The following is a 19487-nucleotide window of genomic DNA, read 5'->3' on the forward strand; positions in this document are numbered from 1 at the left end:
CCACTAGTTATCACAAACCTAAAGAGAAGGTCAGAGGGAAATTGTGTTTTACAAACACAAACTGACACATGTGACTGAATCAGCCAGATGAGACTCTTTCTCCAATAGTTATCACAAACCTAAACAGAAGGTCAGAGGGAAATTGTGTTTTACAAACACAAACTGACACATGTGACTGAATCAGCCAGATGAGACTCTTTCTCCAATAGTTATCACAAACCTAAACAGAAGGTCAGAGGGAAATTGTGTTTTACAAACACAAACTGACACATGTGACTGAATCAGCCAGATGAGACTCTTTCTCCAATAGTTATCACAAACCTAAACAGAAGGTCAGAGGGAAATTGTGTTTTACAAACACAAACTGACACATGTGACTGAATCAGCCAGATGAGACTCTTTCTCCACTAGTTATCACAAACCTAAAGAGAAGGTCAGAGGGAAATTGTGTTTTACAAACACAAACTGACACATGTGACTGAATCAGCCAGATGAGACTCTTTCTCCAATAGTTATCACAAACCTAAACAGAAGGTCAGAGGGAAATTGTGTTTTACAAACACAAACTGACACATGTGACTGAATCAGCCAGATGAGACTCTTTCTCCAATAGTTATCACAAACCTAAACAGAAGGTCAGAGGGAAATTGTGTTTTACAAACACAAACTGACACATGTGACTGAATCAGCCAGATGAGACTCTTTCTCCACTAGTTATCACAAACCTAAACAGAAGGTCAGAGGGAAATTGTGTTTTACAAACACAAACTGACACATGTGACTGAATCAGCCAGATGAGACTCTTTCTCCAATAGTTATCACAAACCTAAAGAGAAGGTCAGAGGGAAATTGTGTTTTACAAACACAAACTGACACATGTGACTGAATCAGCCAGATGAGACTCTTTCTCCAATAGTTATCACAAACCTAAAGAGAAGGTCAGAGGGAAATTGTGTTTTACAAACACAAACTGACACATGTGACTGAATCAGCCAGATGAGACTCTTTCTCCAATAGTTATCACAAACCTAAAGAGAAGATCAGAGGGAAATTGTGTTTTACAAACACAAACTGACACATGTGACTGAATCAGCCAGATGAGACTCTTTCTCCAATAGTTATCACAAACCTAAAGAGAAGGTCAGAGGGAAATTGTGTTTTACAAACACAAACTGACACATGTGACTGAATCAGCCAGATGAGACTCTTTCTCCACTAGTTATCACAAACCTAAAGAGAAGGTCAGAGGGAAATTGTGTTTTACAAACACAAACTGACACATGTGACTGAATCAGCCAGATGAGACTCTTTCTCCACTAGTTATCACAAACCTAAAGAGAAGGTCAGAGGGAAATTGTTTTACAAACACAAACTGACACATGTGACTGAATCAGCCAGATGAGACTCTTTCTCCACTAGTTATCACAAACCTAAAGAGAAGGTCAGAGGGAAATTGTGTTTTACAAACACAAACTGACACATGTGACTGAATCAGCCAGATGAGACTCTTTCTCCAATAGTTATCACAAACCTAAAGAGAAGGTCAGAGGGAAATTGTGTTTTACAAACACAAACTGACACATGTGACTGAATCAGCCAGATGAGACTCTTTCTCCACTAGTTATCACAAACCTAAAGAGAAGGTCAGAGGGAAATTGTGTTTTACAAACACAAACTGACACATGTGACTGAATCAGCCAGATGAGACTCTTTCTCCAATAGTTATCACAAACCTAAAGAGTAGGTCAGAGGGAAATTGTGTTTTACAAACACAAACTGACACATGTGACTGAATCAGCCAGATGAGACTCTTTCTCCAATAGTTATCACAAACCTAAAGAGAAGGTCAGAGGGAAATTGTGTTTTACAAACACAAACTGACACATGTGACTGAATCAGCCAGATGAGACTCTTTCTCCAATAGTTATCACAAACCTAAACAGAAGGTCAGAGGGAAATTGTGTTTTACAAACACAAACTGACACATGTGACTGAATCAGCCAGATGAGACTCTTTCTCCAATAGTTATCACAAACCTAAAGAGAAGGTCAGAGGGAAATTGTTTTACAAACACAAACTGACACATGTGACTGAATCAGCCAGATGAGACTCTTTCTCCAATAGTTATCACAAACCTAAACAGAAGGTCAGAGGGAAATTGTGTTTTACAAACACAAACTGACACATGTGACTGAATCAGCCAGATGAGACTCTTTCTCCAATAGTTATCACAAACCTAAAGAGTAGGTCAGAGGGAAATTGTTTTTTACAAGCCAAGCTCCCTTTGTTTCCTGTTTGGTAATTTGGTAAATGTGAATGAAAGGTTAAAACTTAAATGCCAAGAGAATTTTGTTTGTCATGTTCAATAAAGGTCACATGCATCCAAAATATCAAACATACCTAAAACACAATTATCACTCATTCATGACATACAATGTACACTGCTGCTTGTAAAAACAAGAGTCATCAGAAGATGACATATCCCCCCGGCCCCCACATGTTTGAAAGGACAAATAATCTGAGAGTTACTCATTGTTTTTTCAGACTAAGTTTGAATTGTTTCCATGGAATTCATGAAAATTATAAATGCCATATATCTGTAACCAGCAAAGTCACAATTTCAAGATCTGTCTCATATATCTACCAAGATCTGTTGAAACATATGAAATGGTTTGGGGTCTGCCACACATATCTCAAAAGTTTTACTAACAGATATTAAGAAGTTTTTGAGTTCTGCTCTGGAAATGAAACCAACCTCTCACTTTTCAGACAAGGTCCAAAACGTTTCCATTGAAACCGCAAAAATAATAAATCACAAAAACCTGTACATTGCAAAAGGCACTACTTTAGGTTCTGATTGATATATCTACCAAGTTTTGCGGAAAAATATTGAATGCTTTTCTGAGTTATGCTCTGGAAACAAAATGATTGCGGAAGGACAGACGGGGGACGGATGGACAGACGAGACATGGACTGTATCCCGCCGCATTACATGCCGGGGGGATAAAAACAAATAAACAAAATTAGAAGCGAACAATCGCGATTCAAAAGTGCAATATTTTGTACTTGGGCTGACTTCCCTTGAAACAAAGCCCTCGGGAGACCGAACCCAGTCATAGCTGGTGGATGTGCACTGAAGTGTAATGACGGCTTCCGACTGGTTGGTTCAGTTGCAGATAATCTGAGGGCTCATTGTGTGTTCAGAAAGATGAAGTATGGCAAATAACAAGAAAGTAAGATTATTTATGGGTAACAACTTCTTTTACAGTACTTGATGCGTTGTTTCAGTATGGATTCATACACTGTTGTCAAACAGAAAAAATATACACCAGAGGAAGTTATCCATAAGGAATGTATACAGAGATGTTGGGTTTTGTAAATACATGTTCTCTGAATTTGCGTTCGATCCAATCAAAAATCATCTCAGTAGAGATGGTGAACTACTGTGTGGCTGGAATCTGTCATTCGTTCAAGTACAAAGCAGGACTTGAAACTGACAAAAGTTTGCACCAGTTTCCTTCAGATCCAGTCATCCGAGAAAAATGGATGTAGTTTGTTAGCAACCCATAGACATAAAAACATGTCGTGTGTACAAGTATCACACCTGCTTAATCACATAATGTGGCAGAGACAGAACTCGGGTGCAAGAGTCATAAATGAATATATTTTGCGTATGGCGCACAGCCTGATAGGTGTTCAAATTGCATGTGATGCAATGATTGAAGCTGTGTATTGCATATTGTCTTTAGCAGACAGGCAGGCAGACATATAGGTGTCAATAAACCAGACATAGAGCTTTCTCTGTGACAGAGGCTGCTTACCACAATCAACATGTTTTTTTATGTAATAAGTAGATTATTTACTTGTTTGTGTACACAACCAAGATTAGACTACTGCTCACAATCTCATACTCCGGGTATGCACACTGTTTCAAGCTTCACGAACATATTCACTGAGCATGCGTTATGCGCGCAGCTGTCGTAAGAGGCAACTAACAGGATTGGATGGTCAGGCTTGCTGACTTGGTTGACACATGTCATCAGTTCCCAATTGCACAGATCGAGGCTTATGTTGTTGGGCACTGGATTGTCTGGTCCAGAGTTGATTATTTACAGACCGCCGCCATATAGCTGGAATATTGCAGAGTGCGGCGTAAAAATAAACTCACTCACTCATTATGCGCGCAGCACAGCACAGCTGTTGAAACCACTTTTCCCACCAGCGCTGGGGCAAAACTGAGTGAATCGTTTGAACTCCGATTACATGGGCTTTTCTTTCATCGCATTTTTTCAACTTTATAGGTAGAATTGGCATTTTTGATGATTTGTTTAGGAAAGTGCATACCGAAAGGTATTGGAATCTGCAAAGTTGTAATTTACGTTGCATGTTACCTTTAATACACATGACAACGTAACAGTGAACAGTAATCTTTTCCCATCATCCCCCATTTCCTCATTACTTTTATGTAAAAAAGTTCCAAACAAAATCCTTTCAATTTCTCTCACTCTGGTAAAGGTATTCGCCTAATGTGAAAACAGCAATCATAAACAATGTCATCCAAATCATATAACTTTATACTTACATTCTTGTCTGTTTTGTCATGAAGATTCTCCACACTTCTGCCATAGCTACCAGGATTATGGTTTTCAATGTACGCTTTCCGACCCTTCTTTATCTTTGTGTTCTCTCGCGACAACTGCATAGGCTCAACAGCTCTGGCCGGGTCAAGGATCTCAGTTGTCCGAGTAAAGGGTACAAAATCACCCCCATCAACTGGAGCCTCGATAGGGTTCCTATCGTGATAATGGCCCTGTTTAGACTTCCTATCACTGGCTGGGGGATTGTAGTTGGAGTAACTATACTGGTCGTTGTCGTAACTGTTTTCATAACCGTTGTCTAGACGAAGGACCTGGGTGCCCCTGCCAACATCACGCTTGTGTCTGAGGGCTGGAACAGGAGGGGAGAGTCCTGACACTTCATTAGTCCTGAGGGCAGGGATGGGGGGTGAAGGTGACCGCCTCCTTCCCGGTGACTGTCCCCCCTTATTCCTGTCCTGACTCCTGTGAGGAGACAAACTTTTGTTATCCCGTCGTTTCACATTTTGTCTTTCTGGCGAAAGGGATCTATTTTTTGTATCATACTCATTTCTGGGTGAATATCCTTCTTTATGTGGCGAAGGATCACGTGATCTGTTACTGCCCACCTGATCAGGAATAATAGGTTTATTGAGTTCAACAAGGGCAAGTAACTCCCTCCCCCTTTTTGCCCTCCTCTCCTCACTCCTCTGTCGCTTTTTTTCAAAGAAAGGATCTCGCTCTGACTGTTTGACATTCCTGCGAAACGTTTGGTTTTGGTAGTTCCATTTGGCCTTGTCTCCTTGATGTCCCTTTGCGACTCTTTCTCTCTGCCTCCCACGTTTCAGTTCTACTTTAGCTTCCTTCTTCGCACTGATCACTCTCACTTTCTTCGTTTTCTCTGCCTGTGTCTCTCTCATCACCTCCTCTTTGAACTCAATGCCCACTTCACTGATTTCACGCCTCTCGCCAAATTTTTCACTCACATCCTCCACTGAAACGGCAATAAATAAAGCTTAAAATTATTTGAACATGTATTTACAATTTCCTTAACAAAACCCTTGTCAACAATGTCTACTATAGACTTGACGAAGTCCAATAACACATATTTTTCACATTCATACATAAAATATGACCCATGATTACATGTACTTAAACATGAATATAAATGAAAATTAAGCAGTTGTTTGGTTTAGCAAAGGTTGATATGTAATTTACAAGAACACATGGAAAAAATATCATTCATACTGTAGTGCATACTGAAGTCCAAGTATACAAAATGAGTCCTCACTGACACCTTGTAACAAAGGCATTAGATGGCTTCACAGCACTTCACTGGGATAACAATGGTTATTGACATGGAGGTTAGAGAATAATGGTGACACTTTTTCATAGATTTGGGTTTACAGTTTTCTGCAGCTAAAACCAAAATGAAAAATTGATGCCAGAAAGAAACATTGTTAAATATTTGGGAATGGCAATAGATGCACAGCACCTGTGAAGCCCAATGTAACGCATATATAAACACACAGAGAACAAATCTGTCCCTGACATAAGCTGTTTCAGACCCAAACATATTCTTTAACCACAAAACATGTAAACCAGAAACCATTAAACGTGTCGCCAATACATCACTTCACCCATTGTGACTAATATATGTATGTCTATTTATGTTACCTCACACATAAATGTCGTTTTTTGATATATAACCGAAGAGCAGTTAGCCAGTGTACCCCACTTACAAATGTACATTTCAATGTACCCCACCGCCAATGGCAACTCATTCAGTACTTAGTGGTAGTATTTCTTTATCTCGAATAACATTGATTGAAGCATGATGCAATTACCAAAGTTTTGCAAATGCAAATCGATGAAAGGGAGGTAGCTCTAAATCTATTTTTCTTGTGTTGTCTGCTAAATCCAGTGATGGCTACAAAATGATCTGCCTCACATTAGCATAAACAAATTCTGACAAAACATTCAAATGTCCCTGTGAATATTAAGAATGGGGAATTACACCGCAGCGCCTTTACTAAGACAATACTTGTGGGAAACCCAGCAAGAGACAAGATTTGAATTGTTTGATTCACACAGGTTGGCTGAAGTATACGATCTGATAACCATGCTTCAAACAGTTCAAAATTAACATTGAGGTGTTCCGTAAGATAAATATGTTGTTCACTGGTCCCTTGAGGGCCATGGGTTGACATACCCTTGGGACCAGTAAACAACTCATAATATACAGTGAAGAGAGACTAGAACACGAGTATATGATATATATCACTTCACCCACTGTGACTGTTCATTAGCATATATACTATGGGGGGACTAGAACACTGGTCTACCAGTATGTCTATATCTACAGATATGGCACCACAAACTGCTATCACTCTACCATACATACCTGCTGGTCTGGTGAGGGAACAGTGATCTCTCTTCAACTAATGCTACAAGACATTCTATCCACACAGTAGAGAGATCTTTAGCTACAACTAGCTGCAGGTACAGGACTTTGGAATGTAGAGTATTCACCTACAGCAGGAGAGCAAGCAAGTCTGGTTGGCACTGTACTGGGTATTTCAGTTGTATCAGCGTTATATGGGAGGGAAATCTGACACGATAGCACTCAGGCATGTTTATTACTGATGTGAAATCCAAGATCATTTATGGAGGATGACAAACAGGAATCCTGATTAATACAAAACGAGAACCCCAATGATAAGATTCTACCAATACCTCAGACACCTGGTCTACTAATGCCCAATTAGAGACTGTGCAACAGTGTTATGGCCATATCAGGTACACTGTAGAGGGTGGCATCAGTACATTAGTAAGTGAAACAGTGCTGGCTATAATGATGGAGGTTTTAGGTGTGCTCCAGGTCAGAAGATATTAATGCGCTAGGTTGCTATGGTTAGGAGGGTAACTGTTGACTCCCAGTCTTAATCATGCTTTAGGTTTCCTGCTTCTGGGGCCAGATGCACAAAGCTATCATAGTGCTACGGGGATCGGAATTCTTATACTTTAACATTGGCTTACATAAGTCGCAGCACTGAGATCGCCATGTGCAAGGGACCAGTCTGTCAGGAACATGCATGACCAGATTGAAGGAATCAGATAAAGCAGCTGTGGTATAAGGTCTTGGTTTGCAATGGCAGACCAAAGCAGATATCTTCAAGTGGCAATTGCTAATTACTTTTGATTTCTGTGAATCTCTTTTCTCTATTCTTTCTTTTGGCCAGTCAAACTACTTTCGTTTTACTAGATGCACTTACCATGAATAATAAACAAAGAATTTCTTTTTTCAATGCATTGTTTGACTTGACAGAGCTTTTCTAAACATCTTAAATGAACCGTGACAACTGTAGTTGCCCCGTGTTTCTCAGCATATGAAAATATTAAACAAGATTAACACTGATGTTATAGTGAATCCATATCAATTCTTTTTCTTACTCAAGACTTCATAATTATAAATCCAAACATAAGAATAGCTTGCCACTCAAGATCATAACTGTTTTATGCCTACATAGGGTATCTGCTTTTTGATGCCTAACTGTTTACTTACTAACACTGTCAGGACCAACTCCAATGACTTCCCCCTCATTGACATCCAACTCAGTATGAACACCTCCCCCCAGATACAACAATGCTGTATGAGACCAGTCTACCAGATACCGTATGTATGCAGTCTGCCTGTCACACAGTGTGGATATATACACTGATACAGCCTGGGCAGCAACTACAGGGACACAGCAAGCACCTGCCTCTACACGGGTCTCCCTACATCAACAGCTTACCAAGAGTCTGTGTCCCGATCTCGCGCCTAGGGGAACTAGGGTCGGGGCGCGGGGGATGACTGGGATGCCGGTACCTACTTGGAGTGAGGACTCTGTTCTCTGTGTATGGGTCATGACTCCCCACTACAGGGTGGGGCAAGTCCACAGTTCGAGATGAGATTTCTGGAAGACCATACTTCGTGTTGCTGGAGTCATGGCTTTGTCTTGAAGTGAGGTTAAGGCTTGGCACATGCCCAGGCTCCACCTGCTGGACACGAGGGGACATGGCTACAAATAGAAGATAACTCAATGTTACACACCATAATCTCTGATCCAAAGGAGTACACCACTCCCTGTATCATGAAGGAAGAAGAAGACAATTTCACTTTCCCCATGGGTGTCTTGATGGACCTTGACTGATGTTTTCAGACTATTATATGGCGGCTTTCCTGCAATACAAGTTAACTCTGAAAGAATCAGCTCAGCCTGCTAAATATCATCTGATTCACACCCATTACTGATTGATATTGTACAATGTTGAAATCCGAACTGCTACACACAAAATAAACATTGATGCATGCATTTACTGCCATCTGAACTTGGTGGTTACATTTGCTGAGTTGGTTGGCATGTCAATTGTGCAGATTGCTGCTGATCACTGAATTGTCTGGTCCAGATCCAGAGCACTGTCATATAGCTGGAATAATGCTGAGTGTGGCATTAAACAACAAACCATCCATATCTACTTGGCACACCCTGTGGCTCTGAGCCTTGTATAAATTTAGGCCTACCTTTAGAATACAGCATCAGAAACTTTAAAAATATGTCATAATAATGTTTCTCATAATTGTTGGTGATTAGGGTTTGGGTTTGGGTTTGGGTTAGGGTTAGATTAGGGTTAAGTTAGGCTAGGCTAACCTAACCCCAATGTCGTCACGAGAAGTTGTGGTGCTGTATTCTAAAGGTGCTCCTAAATTTATAATGACTTCTCAAACAAAACAGGCATAGGTAAATCAACATGCAAGACATTGTGAAGCTTCATCACATTGGGTTCATGTTATGGCCAGCTTCTTGCAACTGTCCTGTGATGAAACTGTGCAGAAACTCTCAACCAAACAGGTGCATGGAAAAGTAACATACGCCATTTTTCTCAACAAACTCTGTAACTCTGACTGATGCACACAACATACTCTTGATACAACTATGAATGCCCAACTCAACTACACACTCAACTATAGTTGTGTACAACAGACAACCTCAGCAATTATTAAGTTGTTGAGATAGCGGTGCCATACAGAACTGACTATTTTTTTTAAAGTCTACAATGAGCAATTATACATCCAATGAGCCCATTATACATCCACTGAATTGATCATTGTACAACACATGCAACATTAACAGGTGTCTCTGATGTGCAAAATGTGCATGCCTGACTGAATGTCAGTAACGTGCATGCCTGACTGAATGTCAGTAACGTGCATGCCTGACTGAATGTCAGTAACGTGCATGCCTGACTGAATGTCAGTAATGTGCATGCCTGACTGAATGTCAGTAACGTGCATGCCTGACTGAATGTCAGTAACGTGCATGACTGACTGAGCTTTAACAACGTGCAGGACGGACTGGAAATCAACAACGTGCATGAGAGACTGGACGTCAACAATGTGCATGCTGTGTGAGATGTGAGGTACAGATACCTGGAAGTGAGCGTGCGCTGACCACAGGCTCACTGAGGTCAGACAACACTGACTGTCTGGCTTCCGACTCTAAAACAGTGGCAGATGCAAACATAACTGACTTGACAAACAGAAACAGAAACAATAAAAATACGATGAAAATATTAGGAAAAGAATGTGCACCACTAAGAAATGGTGAATAAACTATAGAAGACACTGGTTTTGAGTGTTGTCAGCTCCGTCAGATTTTGGAGGATTAAAATTTTATAATATGCCATGGTATCATAACTCATATGGATGGGTAGTAACAGTCTAAAATATGAAGATGCTAAACTAGCTGAGGCTACTTTCAGCACTGTTTCTCATCTCTTACCAAGAATCTCCTCTCGAGTGACCTTGACTATATACAATATAGGCAAAAAATTCTCAAACAATATTGAAAAACTACTATATTTAAAGACCCTACACATCCACCCTGTAGGTGCCTCTTACCATCAAGATGGGCCTTGAGATGGGTGATATCATGCCCCCCTTGACGCAAGTGCTCCATCTTCTTGATGAGCTTCTCCTGTTGAGCCTTCTCCTGGGCCTCATCCATTGCCATCTTCAGCTCGTTGATCCGCCGCTGTCGGGCCTCCTGTAACACATGGCAACACTGGGTGACTGATTTGAATCCTTCAAACAATTGTTTCTGTAGTATAAATGTTTACTGCTGCAACTCATACCTCCTTCTGTCGTATCTTCTGCTGTTCATTATCGAATTGATTCTGCAAGTTGTCTCTCTCACTCTTCATCTTCATCTCTTCCTCCATCTCCTCTCGCATCTTCCGTTCACGCTCCTCACGCTTCCGTCTCTCCTTCTCCTCGATTTGCAGACGCAGCGCCTCCTACACACAAACCGTGTCAGAAAGGTACAAAGCAAGGGGAAACCAAAATGAAAAATGTCTGAATTACGGGTAATTCAACGCCCTTCTCTACACAAGTCTGTTTCTTTGCATGTAACTACAAACTCATTAAAATACATCATTAAACATTTGGCTAAAAGACAACAAGACTAGAACATCAAGTCAAAGATACATTATCTAGTATTTTAAACACTTTCATAAAATGATTTTTGGGACGTCACATTGTCAGACCAGTGATGTAACATAGCTACCTGGTGATGAATGTATTTCTGTTTTTTCAATTCCAGCTCCTTGCGAGTGATGGGGTCAATCATGACGTTCTGACCTCGCAAGTAACTCCTGGAACAGAGATAAATGAGCAAACCTTTGGCCTTTAGACTGTATTAGTAAACAATCTAGTGAGAAACTATTTCCATCAGGTCAGGACAGCAAAACAAATGAACCATAAATCAACAGCAGACAAAAGCGAAACATTCATCACCTAACTCCTCAGACTTGTGATGCTGTTACTGAGTCCCATACTCCTTGGCTCTCATTTTTACCCAAATTTTACACAGAAGCATGTAAACTATGAATGAAACCCCTTAAAATTTAAATACAAAATGGTTCCCCTTTCTGAGCTTTCAGCATAGTTTTATGTATATTCTATATGTACAATGGCACCCTGCCCAGCCCTCCTGAGATTAAAAAATGTGCCCCCAAAACCACCCCCCAGCACCACCAATCATCACCACTCACACCACAACCATTATTATGAACGGTTCCTAAGCATCTAGCTCATGGGTTGTCAACACGACTTGCCTCCACTTACATGTCATTAGCATCCCTGGCAGAAACCTGTGGGGCGCTGCTGACACGTCCGCCGTTGTCCGGCAGATAACTGGCTTGTCCTACAGTATTCTGCACATCACTGTTGTCCAATGCTGATTGGTTGATGTTCTGGGTGAAGCGGTCCGCCCATGTCTCAGCTTCAGCATCCCGCTCCTTGTCGCGCAACTTCCTCGCTTTGTTCTCCTCCATCTGCTTCTCTGTAACAAACAGTGCAGTCATCATGGGTAAAATCCATTTTCATGACTGAATAACCTGTGAACATCCACATAAGAATCGGTCTTCAGCAATCCATGATTGTTGCAAGAGTGGACTGACAGGAATAGGTGTTCCGACTCGGTGGTCAGACAGACTCATACTATTAACACTGTCCTATTTCTTTATCAGAAACACACCATCACTGTCATGGATAAGCGTTGTCATTGACACAACCACACTGGCCACCACCACCATCACATCATCATCATCAAGGTATAGCTGCCAACCATGTTTAAGTTGGGAGTCTCCATTTGTAGCAAAGTCTGTGAAGGCAATGGGGAGACTTCCAGGCATTATGGCATCAATACCATTCTATCTGTCAGCAGTCTTGCTGATTCCAATCACTTACCAACTGACTTTATACTGCATCTTTCCTCTGACTGCACCGTTTAAACCCCTCACTCAAATGATAGCATGCATAACTGGACCTCACTATTAATGAGGTGTAATAGGGCAGACTAGTGGCTATACAGTGGGATTTCCGACATGGGTACAACGTGTGAAACCATTCCAGGTGTCACCTTGCTGTGATAAAATCAAAAACGTAAACTCATTCATTCAATAGCTCACTCAATCACTCTACATGTGATACCTGTACTCAATAAGCATACATACCCAGGTCTTGAAGCCACCGGCGCTTCTCCTCTTGTTTATCTTTGAGAATTTTTTCATCACTTGGTGCAGCATGCTTAAAAACAAGTTAATCTGCATTTTGAAAAGAGCCCAGCCTCACATGCTACAGCTAACACAATCAAACATTGGGAGCAGACTTGCTAAAATACCTGCTTGCTGAGTCAGCACAGTGCATATACCATATGTCAGTATAGGTTATATCAGGTTAGGAGAATAAAAAGCTGTATTTCAACCCATTTGAGATATGATGACATGCATCATACAAGTCAGCAAACCCAGACACTCAAACCTGTATTGGTAATGCTCTAGTGCGTTACATCTTTTAATTGGCTGCTTTTCATTGGCTGTGTAAAAACTACTGTTTGGGATAGGTCAGTTTTTTTATTAGCTAATTAATCTACAACACTGTCACTATGCTATCACTGGCCAAATGTGAAGAACAGACAATTCAAGACCTTGATCGATGAGATGTAGTGGCTTGTATTTTCCACTTGCTTTAAAAAGAATACTAAAAAGACAAGAAATTCTACCTTTGGTAATAGTTAAGAAAATATCATATTGTCCATGCCATGATTACCAAAGCATAACTTACACCAACTTTAAATGAGCTCCTTACAGCAGCATGTTGTGAGTCAGCAATGTCAGGAGCACTTGAAGATTCCAGATGAGATGATCTGCACAAAGGGAGATAATCATGTGTCATAACAACAGTATTTACAATTCACTTCACAGGTTCAATCACAATGACCAATGATATAGTCGGAGTTACCTCTTATCGATGACAAGAACGACAGTCTCTTGTTCTGGCAGGGGTGCAGGTTTGTACGAGCCAAACCGATCAGCCCAGGTGTCATCCAGACCGCCCTTGTCTCGCTCCTTGCTTTTCTGTTTCTTCAGCCGCTGTTCCTCTCTCTGTCTCTCTGGAACAGAGCGAGTGAGGCAATGAGTTGCTTTACTCATAAGATCTTTGTTCAGGAAACAATCCTTTAAAAGCCTATGTTTTGAAAAACTGACTACTGATAAAGCCTGTACTTCCGAAGTGAGCTTAAGGAATCAAGTGTGCATAGTCCACCTTTCAAAACATACTCACCAAGTTCTTCCAACCACTTTTTCTTTTCATTCTGCTTTGCAGTTAGAACCTTGTCCTCATCAATAACAAAACCCTGGAACCAAATCTTGAATTATACATCACATATATAAAATCATTTACTATATCATCTTCGCTTGCCTCACAAATAATGCTGTAAACTGGTGGGAGATACCACACAGACACACAAACAGTGTTACCCATTAAGACATAACTACCATCCTTGGAAATCTGGGTATACAATCAGATAAATCTTCTCTGGTGTCATGGATGCATCTATGGCTCTGTCCGATAACTATTACCTCCCTTTCCTTGCTCTTAATTCAGTCAGGTGTCTACAAGGGACGTTGTGTGTTCGATTCACAAAGCTACTATGATCACTCACTTCCGGTTCTTTTATCTAAGCAATTAATTTGGTAAGACAACTATTGCTGAGGTACCCGGACAGTAGGTAAATTTAATTAATTTGTGTTAATTTGGGTGCTTGATTTTTTTCCCTAAATCTAAATCACACAGCGAGTAAACATTCATGGAGGCGGCGGTGATTCTTTTTTCACACTAGCAAGCTTGGTTGTAAACGGCTTATCTGCTTTATCAGAATGTATACCCACGAGATTATCAACCTTGCCTAACCAAGACAGAGTAACAGCTGCTATTCATTAAGACATATTACATGGAGTGACCGATGATATCTAATAAGACACATCACACAGTGCAATGGATGTCATCCAGCGAGACACATCACACAGGGCAATGGATGTCATCCAGTAAGACACATCACTCAGGGCAATGGATGTCATCCTGCGAGACACATCACACAGGGCAATGGATGTCATCCAGCGAGACACATCACACAGGGCAATGGATGTCATCCAACGAGACACATCACACAGGGCAATGGATGTCATCCTGGGAGACACATCACACAGGGCAATGGATGTCATCCAGCGAGACACATCACACAGAAAAAGTCAATAGAGGATGTTATGCAAAGTAACATATCACTCAGACACAGCAAGGGATGTTATCAAATAGATACATCACAAAGGCCAATCAATACCATCAAGTGAGACACATCACTCAGACACAGACACACATGTTATTCAATGAGTCAATAATCACATAGACACACGTTATTCAATGAGTCAATAATCACATAGACACACATTATTCAATGAGTCATATCACACAGACAGAAATGGCTGTTATTACAACACTGTTAGGTCAGAGGTTTTCAGACACTTCTACTGAGGTTTCAATCAACAAACAATTCCTCATAAGAGAAGCACATCTGTTGGCCTCCGTTAGATTCAGGTTTGGAGTTTCTAGTTAATCTCAACACTGATCAATTAGTCTTGGTCTAACAAGTTTTCTTGACCACTAAGTAAGGTACGCCAAGATGCACTGGGTTCAACAAAGAATGCAAATGAGTTTAAGCAAACTTCCCAACCTATGTACTTCAGAATATTCCTATACTTGTTTACACCAGGACACATATATTTTGGTCACTTACAATAAAATGATGAAAAAAATACTCAATAATAAACAAAAAACCTAAACAAAATTACTGTAGTTTCCAGCAACAAATCATACCAGTGTTCAGTAATAATCCTCCATATGAAACCTGACTGAAAGCAACAGACATGCCTGAATGTGGTCCCGAGATACACATGAGAAGGTGGAAGTGTGTGAAAACCCATGACGGACCCATCACGAGAAGCAGAGAGTGAACCCAGGAGGAAGCCACCATACAACATGGGGTACTCACTGCCAGGACAACCTTGCCCTCCAGAACAGAGTGCACACCACCTCTGTCCTGCCCCACCTTATCTTTGCTTTTGTCTGCAGTCGGCGTCTGTTTGCTGTCTGCCACTGTCTGATGTGTATCTGGTGCTGGTGCTGGTGCTGCTGCTGCTGTCTGTTTCTTTTCTGGCAAATTTTCCACAGACTGGTTTAGCTCATCCTGTAACAGATATGACCATTACACATCAGTAATCTAGCTGTTGGATTATTCGATAATGAAACCAGTTTTCAAGATGACTTGTGTTGGTGCTTGATGCATGTTACATCTCAGTTCACTTCCAGTTACCATACTTAATGTGTATTGGCAGTTTGAAAATAATCCTATGCCACATATGAGTGATAACAGATGTGTGACTTGATTATAATAGACTACCTACATGAAAGAAAAACCCAATCCTGTCATTTTACTAACGTTAATAATTCATGGCTAGGGGTGATGATGAGTTTAAATGGGGGCTCATTAATTTGTACACATGTACTGGGGGTGGTACACTGTGGGTAGTGGGTGGTGGTGGTGTCATTAATTTTGTACATGGTATGTTGGAGGTGGGGGATTACTTTGTACATAAAATTTAGAGGGGGTCATTCACGCTTCACAGAGCTGCCAGCTGTCCAAAAGTGTTCTCAAATAAATTGGTCCTACAAAATTTATCAGTGTAATTGTAACCTTGACATTTTGCCAGCCAAAGATCTTCAGCTAAAAGGCTACAAGGAGACTGATTTCTTGGCAACAAAACATACATTCAGTATGATTACACGCATAATGTGCCAACTAGTGACGCTGTGTACCTTTCTTGTATTGAAGTCAGCTAGCACATCCCCTCCACTGGTCCTAAGAGGGGCACCTGCTCCTGGTCGGCCCCAGGGATCATAGTTCTGAACCAGCTCAGCTACAAGTAAAGATATGTCATCAGTTACTCACAGTCACAGTGCATCTACACTATGTTTACAACATTTCTAGTTCAACCTTAACTCAAATTATCTGATGTCTTCTATGTACATGCATGGTTGCTACGGGAGTGAATAAATGAAGATATTACATGCATCATGTTCCTTGACATAATGGCCAATCACAAAAGGTAGAACTGACATTCCTAGTAAAAAGAATAACACTATTAAAATAGTACAGAGAGTTTAAGTGAAATGACCACTTTACTAAATATTATTATTCATGTAAAAGGAGACACTACCTCTCTCCCGAGCCCATTGCAGCCTCTTCTTCTCCGCAACTGTCATATGTTTCCATGGTACCCGTGGACTCTCATAGAAAAGCACATGGTCACCACCATCCTGCTTGTCTTCCTGATTACCTCCCTTGGCCTCCTGATTATCTCCCTTGGCCTCATCGGACTTGGTGACATCTGACTTCTCCTTTCCCTGAGAGTCCTCTGACCCAGACTTGACAGACTCGACAACTTTCTTGCCTGACTTGTCAGACTTTCCCCCTTGACTTTTTCTGCCTTTTTCTTTGACAGATAACACAGACTCTGATGTGTCATTGTCCTGTCTGGAAAGATCACTTCCGTTGTAAAACGTGTACTAGATAAAACATAATCAACCCCTAACACAATTACATGATGAACATATTTACTTCAAATGGATCACTTCACACAACTGTTTTCATATAATGTACTCAGGACAACAATGTTTGAAGTAAAACTGAAATTTTATGATTCCAAAGTCCAGACATTTTTAATGTTCCAAACTGCTCATAATGACACAATATTCATTAATCATAGTATCTGAGGTCCAAAACCTCACCTATATTCTTTATACAAGTAAGACTTTTTGGGCTGTTTTCTCGAAACATGTTCCAAGCCAAGATACTTAATTCGTGTACACATAGTTTCAATGACATTCTTGACAGCACATGTCTTCATACCATTCCTTGAAAGACTATATATTTGGAAAAAATGTCATGATAATTTCCAAAGAAATCCAGACACCAATGTCTCCAAAAACTATTCTAAAGTTGAAGTGAAGGGTGACACCCTCACACTGAAAATCTTTCTAAAATTGCTGATGATGTGTTAACATAAGGATGAAACAGTACACTCTCACCATGGTTAGGTATGAATTGGAATACAAGGCCTTCGGTTTGGTCCGTTTCAGTTCGGTATATGCGATATGATCATGATGCCGAAAATAGACAAGGGCCAAACTAAACTTTTTGACAGTATGGAAAAACTTAACCATAATTTTTTGCTAGTTTGAATGAACATAAGTGTTATTATATAAATTATACTAAATAAATGAAATAAATTAACACACGACATAAGAACTGGATAATAAATGGTGATCCTTCACACAATCAATGGTATTGTTCATAACAGCATGCATTCCAGATCTTACACAAGATCACTCTGTTTAACAACAGTTTTGCAGAATAATCACATGTCTATAAATAATACCTAATTCAAGTCATCACATTCCTAATTAACCAGTTGTTGAAACAGATCGAGTATCAAGTAGATCATACATGCCGCTGTGTTTTTAATTGATTGGATTGAACAAAAAAGAAGAAGAAGAAAATGACACTGATACCAGCTGCAAAACTAAACACTCATTATTTAGTACATATCAAATTGTAACTACATCTGCATCAGACATAGAACTAATTCGATCTTATTTCCAAAGAGCTTATCTGTTCAACATTGACTCAAGAAAAAAAGTATGAAGACTCAGACATGGATAAATTTGGAATATCTGCGATACTAATTTCAAGATTCTAAGACAGATTTACTGAGAACATAAGAGGTAAGTTCTGACACACCAAGTGACAAAATTTCACTGTCGATATAATAAGCTCTCAGTAAATCCAATGTTCATGTTCTACTTAAAACTTATTCATAAAATGTGTGTGGCTGTAAGAAAACTGGGGGTTTTTTTTAATGTATGAGATAATATTTTTGCGTCTATACTAATGTCTAATGCATTCTACCAGTCATATCTGGATAAACCTAGACGGAATTGTACACTTATGATATGTAATAACTTGTCCTTACTGCAGATGACACATTTTCACAATGTATGCAGTTACAGAAGGTATAGAACCATTGGACAAATATTTTCTTTGGAAATAACTGAAAAAGGAAGCCAGGTACTGACGTCTTGCTGACTTGTAGATCGAAGTAGATGACATTCAAGGCAATTCAAAACTTACTTCCAAGAAAATGGCAGTTATCTAGGAATGCACAGATTTGGTTAACATGATTTGATTTCTAGACATTTTAGAAGTGGTATGAAAAGGTTTATTAAATCATATCAACACAAGTTGCAAAGTAGACACTTGGGTGAGATTCTCTATATCTTCATCAACAAGTTCCCTATGTTTAGAATGGTACCACACAGATTACGGACAACAAACTAACTTTGACCTATCTGACAAGGCACAAAGCACATGCTACAATGCTCAATCTATGTAATGCAACAGCTTCACTACTGGACTCCTAAATAAAGGCTTCTAGAAAACTGACAAAATAACACACTGTGTGTTACAGTGAAACAAGATGCCCATGAGGCAGTGACCATGCTGTTAGTGGCACCTATAATTCAGTCATACCACAAGCAAATACTGCAGGAGAAAAGAGCAAATGAAGAAAACAAATTGAACAAATTGTGTAAATAAAGAAATCTCATATTTCTTCAGTGGTATATTAGTCAGTTGAACATATTTTTAATAGGACTCTAAATATAACTGTGATCAGTATTTCAGATGAAGGTTGTGTGTCAGGAAGAAAAATGAAGCAAGAGAGGTTGACATCTTTGGTGTAACCCACAAGCACAGGATGGTGCTGAGACACCAAGAGTTACGATCAATATGAGACTCAAACACAAGATAGCAAGGACCATGCTCAATGGACACCTCTGAATAATTGAAATGATAATTGAAATGATAATGACATACTTGACTGACATGTGACATGAAGGCCAAACAAAACTGTACT

At 40.0% G+C, this 19487-nt stretch overlaps 1 protein-coding gene across 5 annotated transcripts in view; it reads right to left on the minus strand.

The window, feature by feature from the left end:
• The window catches only part of LOC137296168 (coiled-coil domain-containing protein 66-like), a 33277-nt gene that overhangs the window by 4412 nt on the left and 9378 nt on the right, over nt 1-19487 (minus strand). The window contains exons 7-20 of one of the 5 annotated variants that reach the window (XM_067827872.1): nt 16731-17047; nt 16330-16430; nt 15563-15700; nt 13741-13813; nt 13420-13570; nt 13243-13324; nt 12633-12705; nt 11743-11959; nt 11183-11270; nt 10752-10913; nt 10519-10663; nt 10048-10116; nt 8450-8638; nt 4583-5568 (exon numbers count right to left, since the gene is read on the minus strand). In XM_067827872.1, the coding sequence (XP_067683973.1) occupies nt 4583-5568; nt 8450-8638; nt 10048-10116; nt 10519-10663; nt 10752-10913; nt 11183-11270; nt 11743-11959; nt 12633-12705; nt 13243-13324; nt 13420-13570; nt 13741-13813; nt 15563-15700; nt 16330-16430; nt 16731-17047 (2791 nt within the window). Of the gene's footprint in view, nt 1-4582; nt 5569-8371; nt 8639-10047; nt 10117-10518; nt 10664-10751; nt 10914-11182; nt 11271-11742; nt 11960-12632; nt 12706-13242; nt 13325-13419; nt 13571-13740; nt 13814-15505; nt 15701-16329; nt 16431-16730; nt 17048-19487 lie in introns of all 5 variants that reach the window. The other 4 variants (XM_067827870.1, XM_067827874.1, XM_067827873.1 and 1 more) reach the window with 4 other exon arrangements.

Source organism: Haliotis asinina, chromosome 9 (assembly GCF_037392515.1).
Source record: "Haliotis asinina isolate JCU_RB_2024 chromosome 9, JCU_Hal_asi_v2, whole genome shotgun sequence".
NCBI classification, from domain to species: domain Eukaryota; kingdom Metazoa; phylum Mollusca; class Gastropoda; order Lepetellida; family Haliotidae; genus Haliotis; species Haliotis asinina.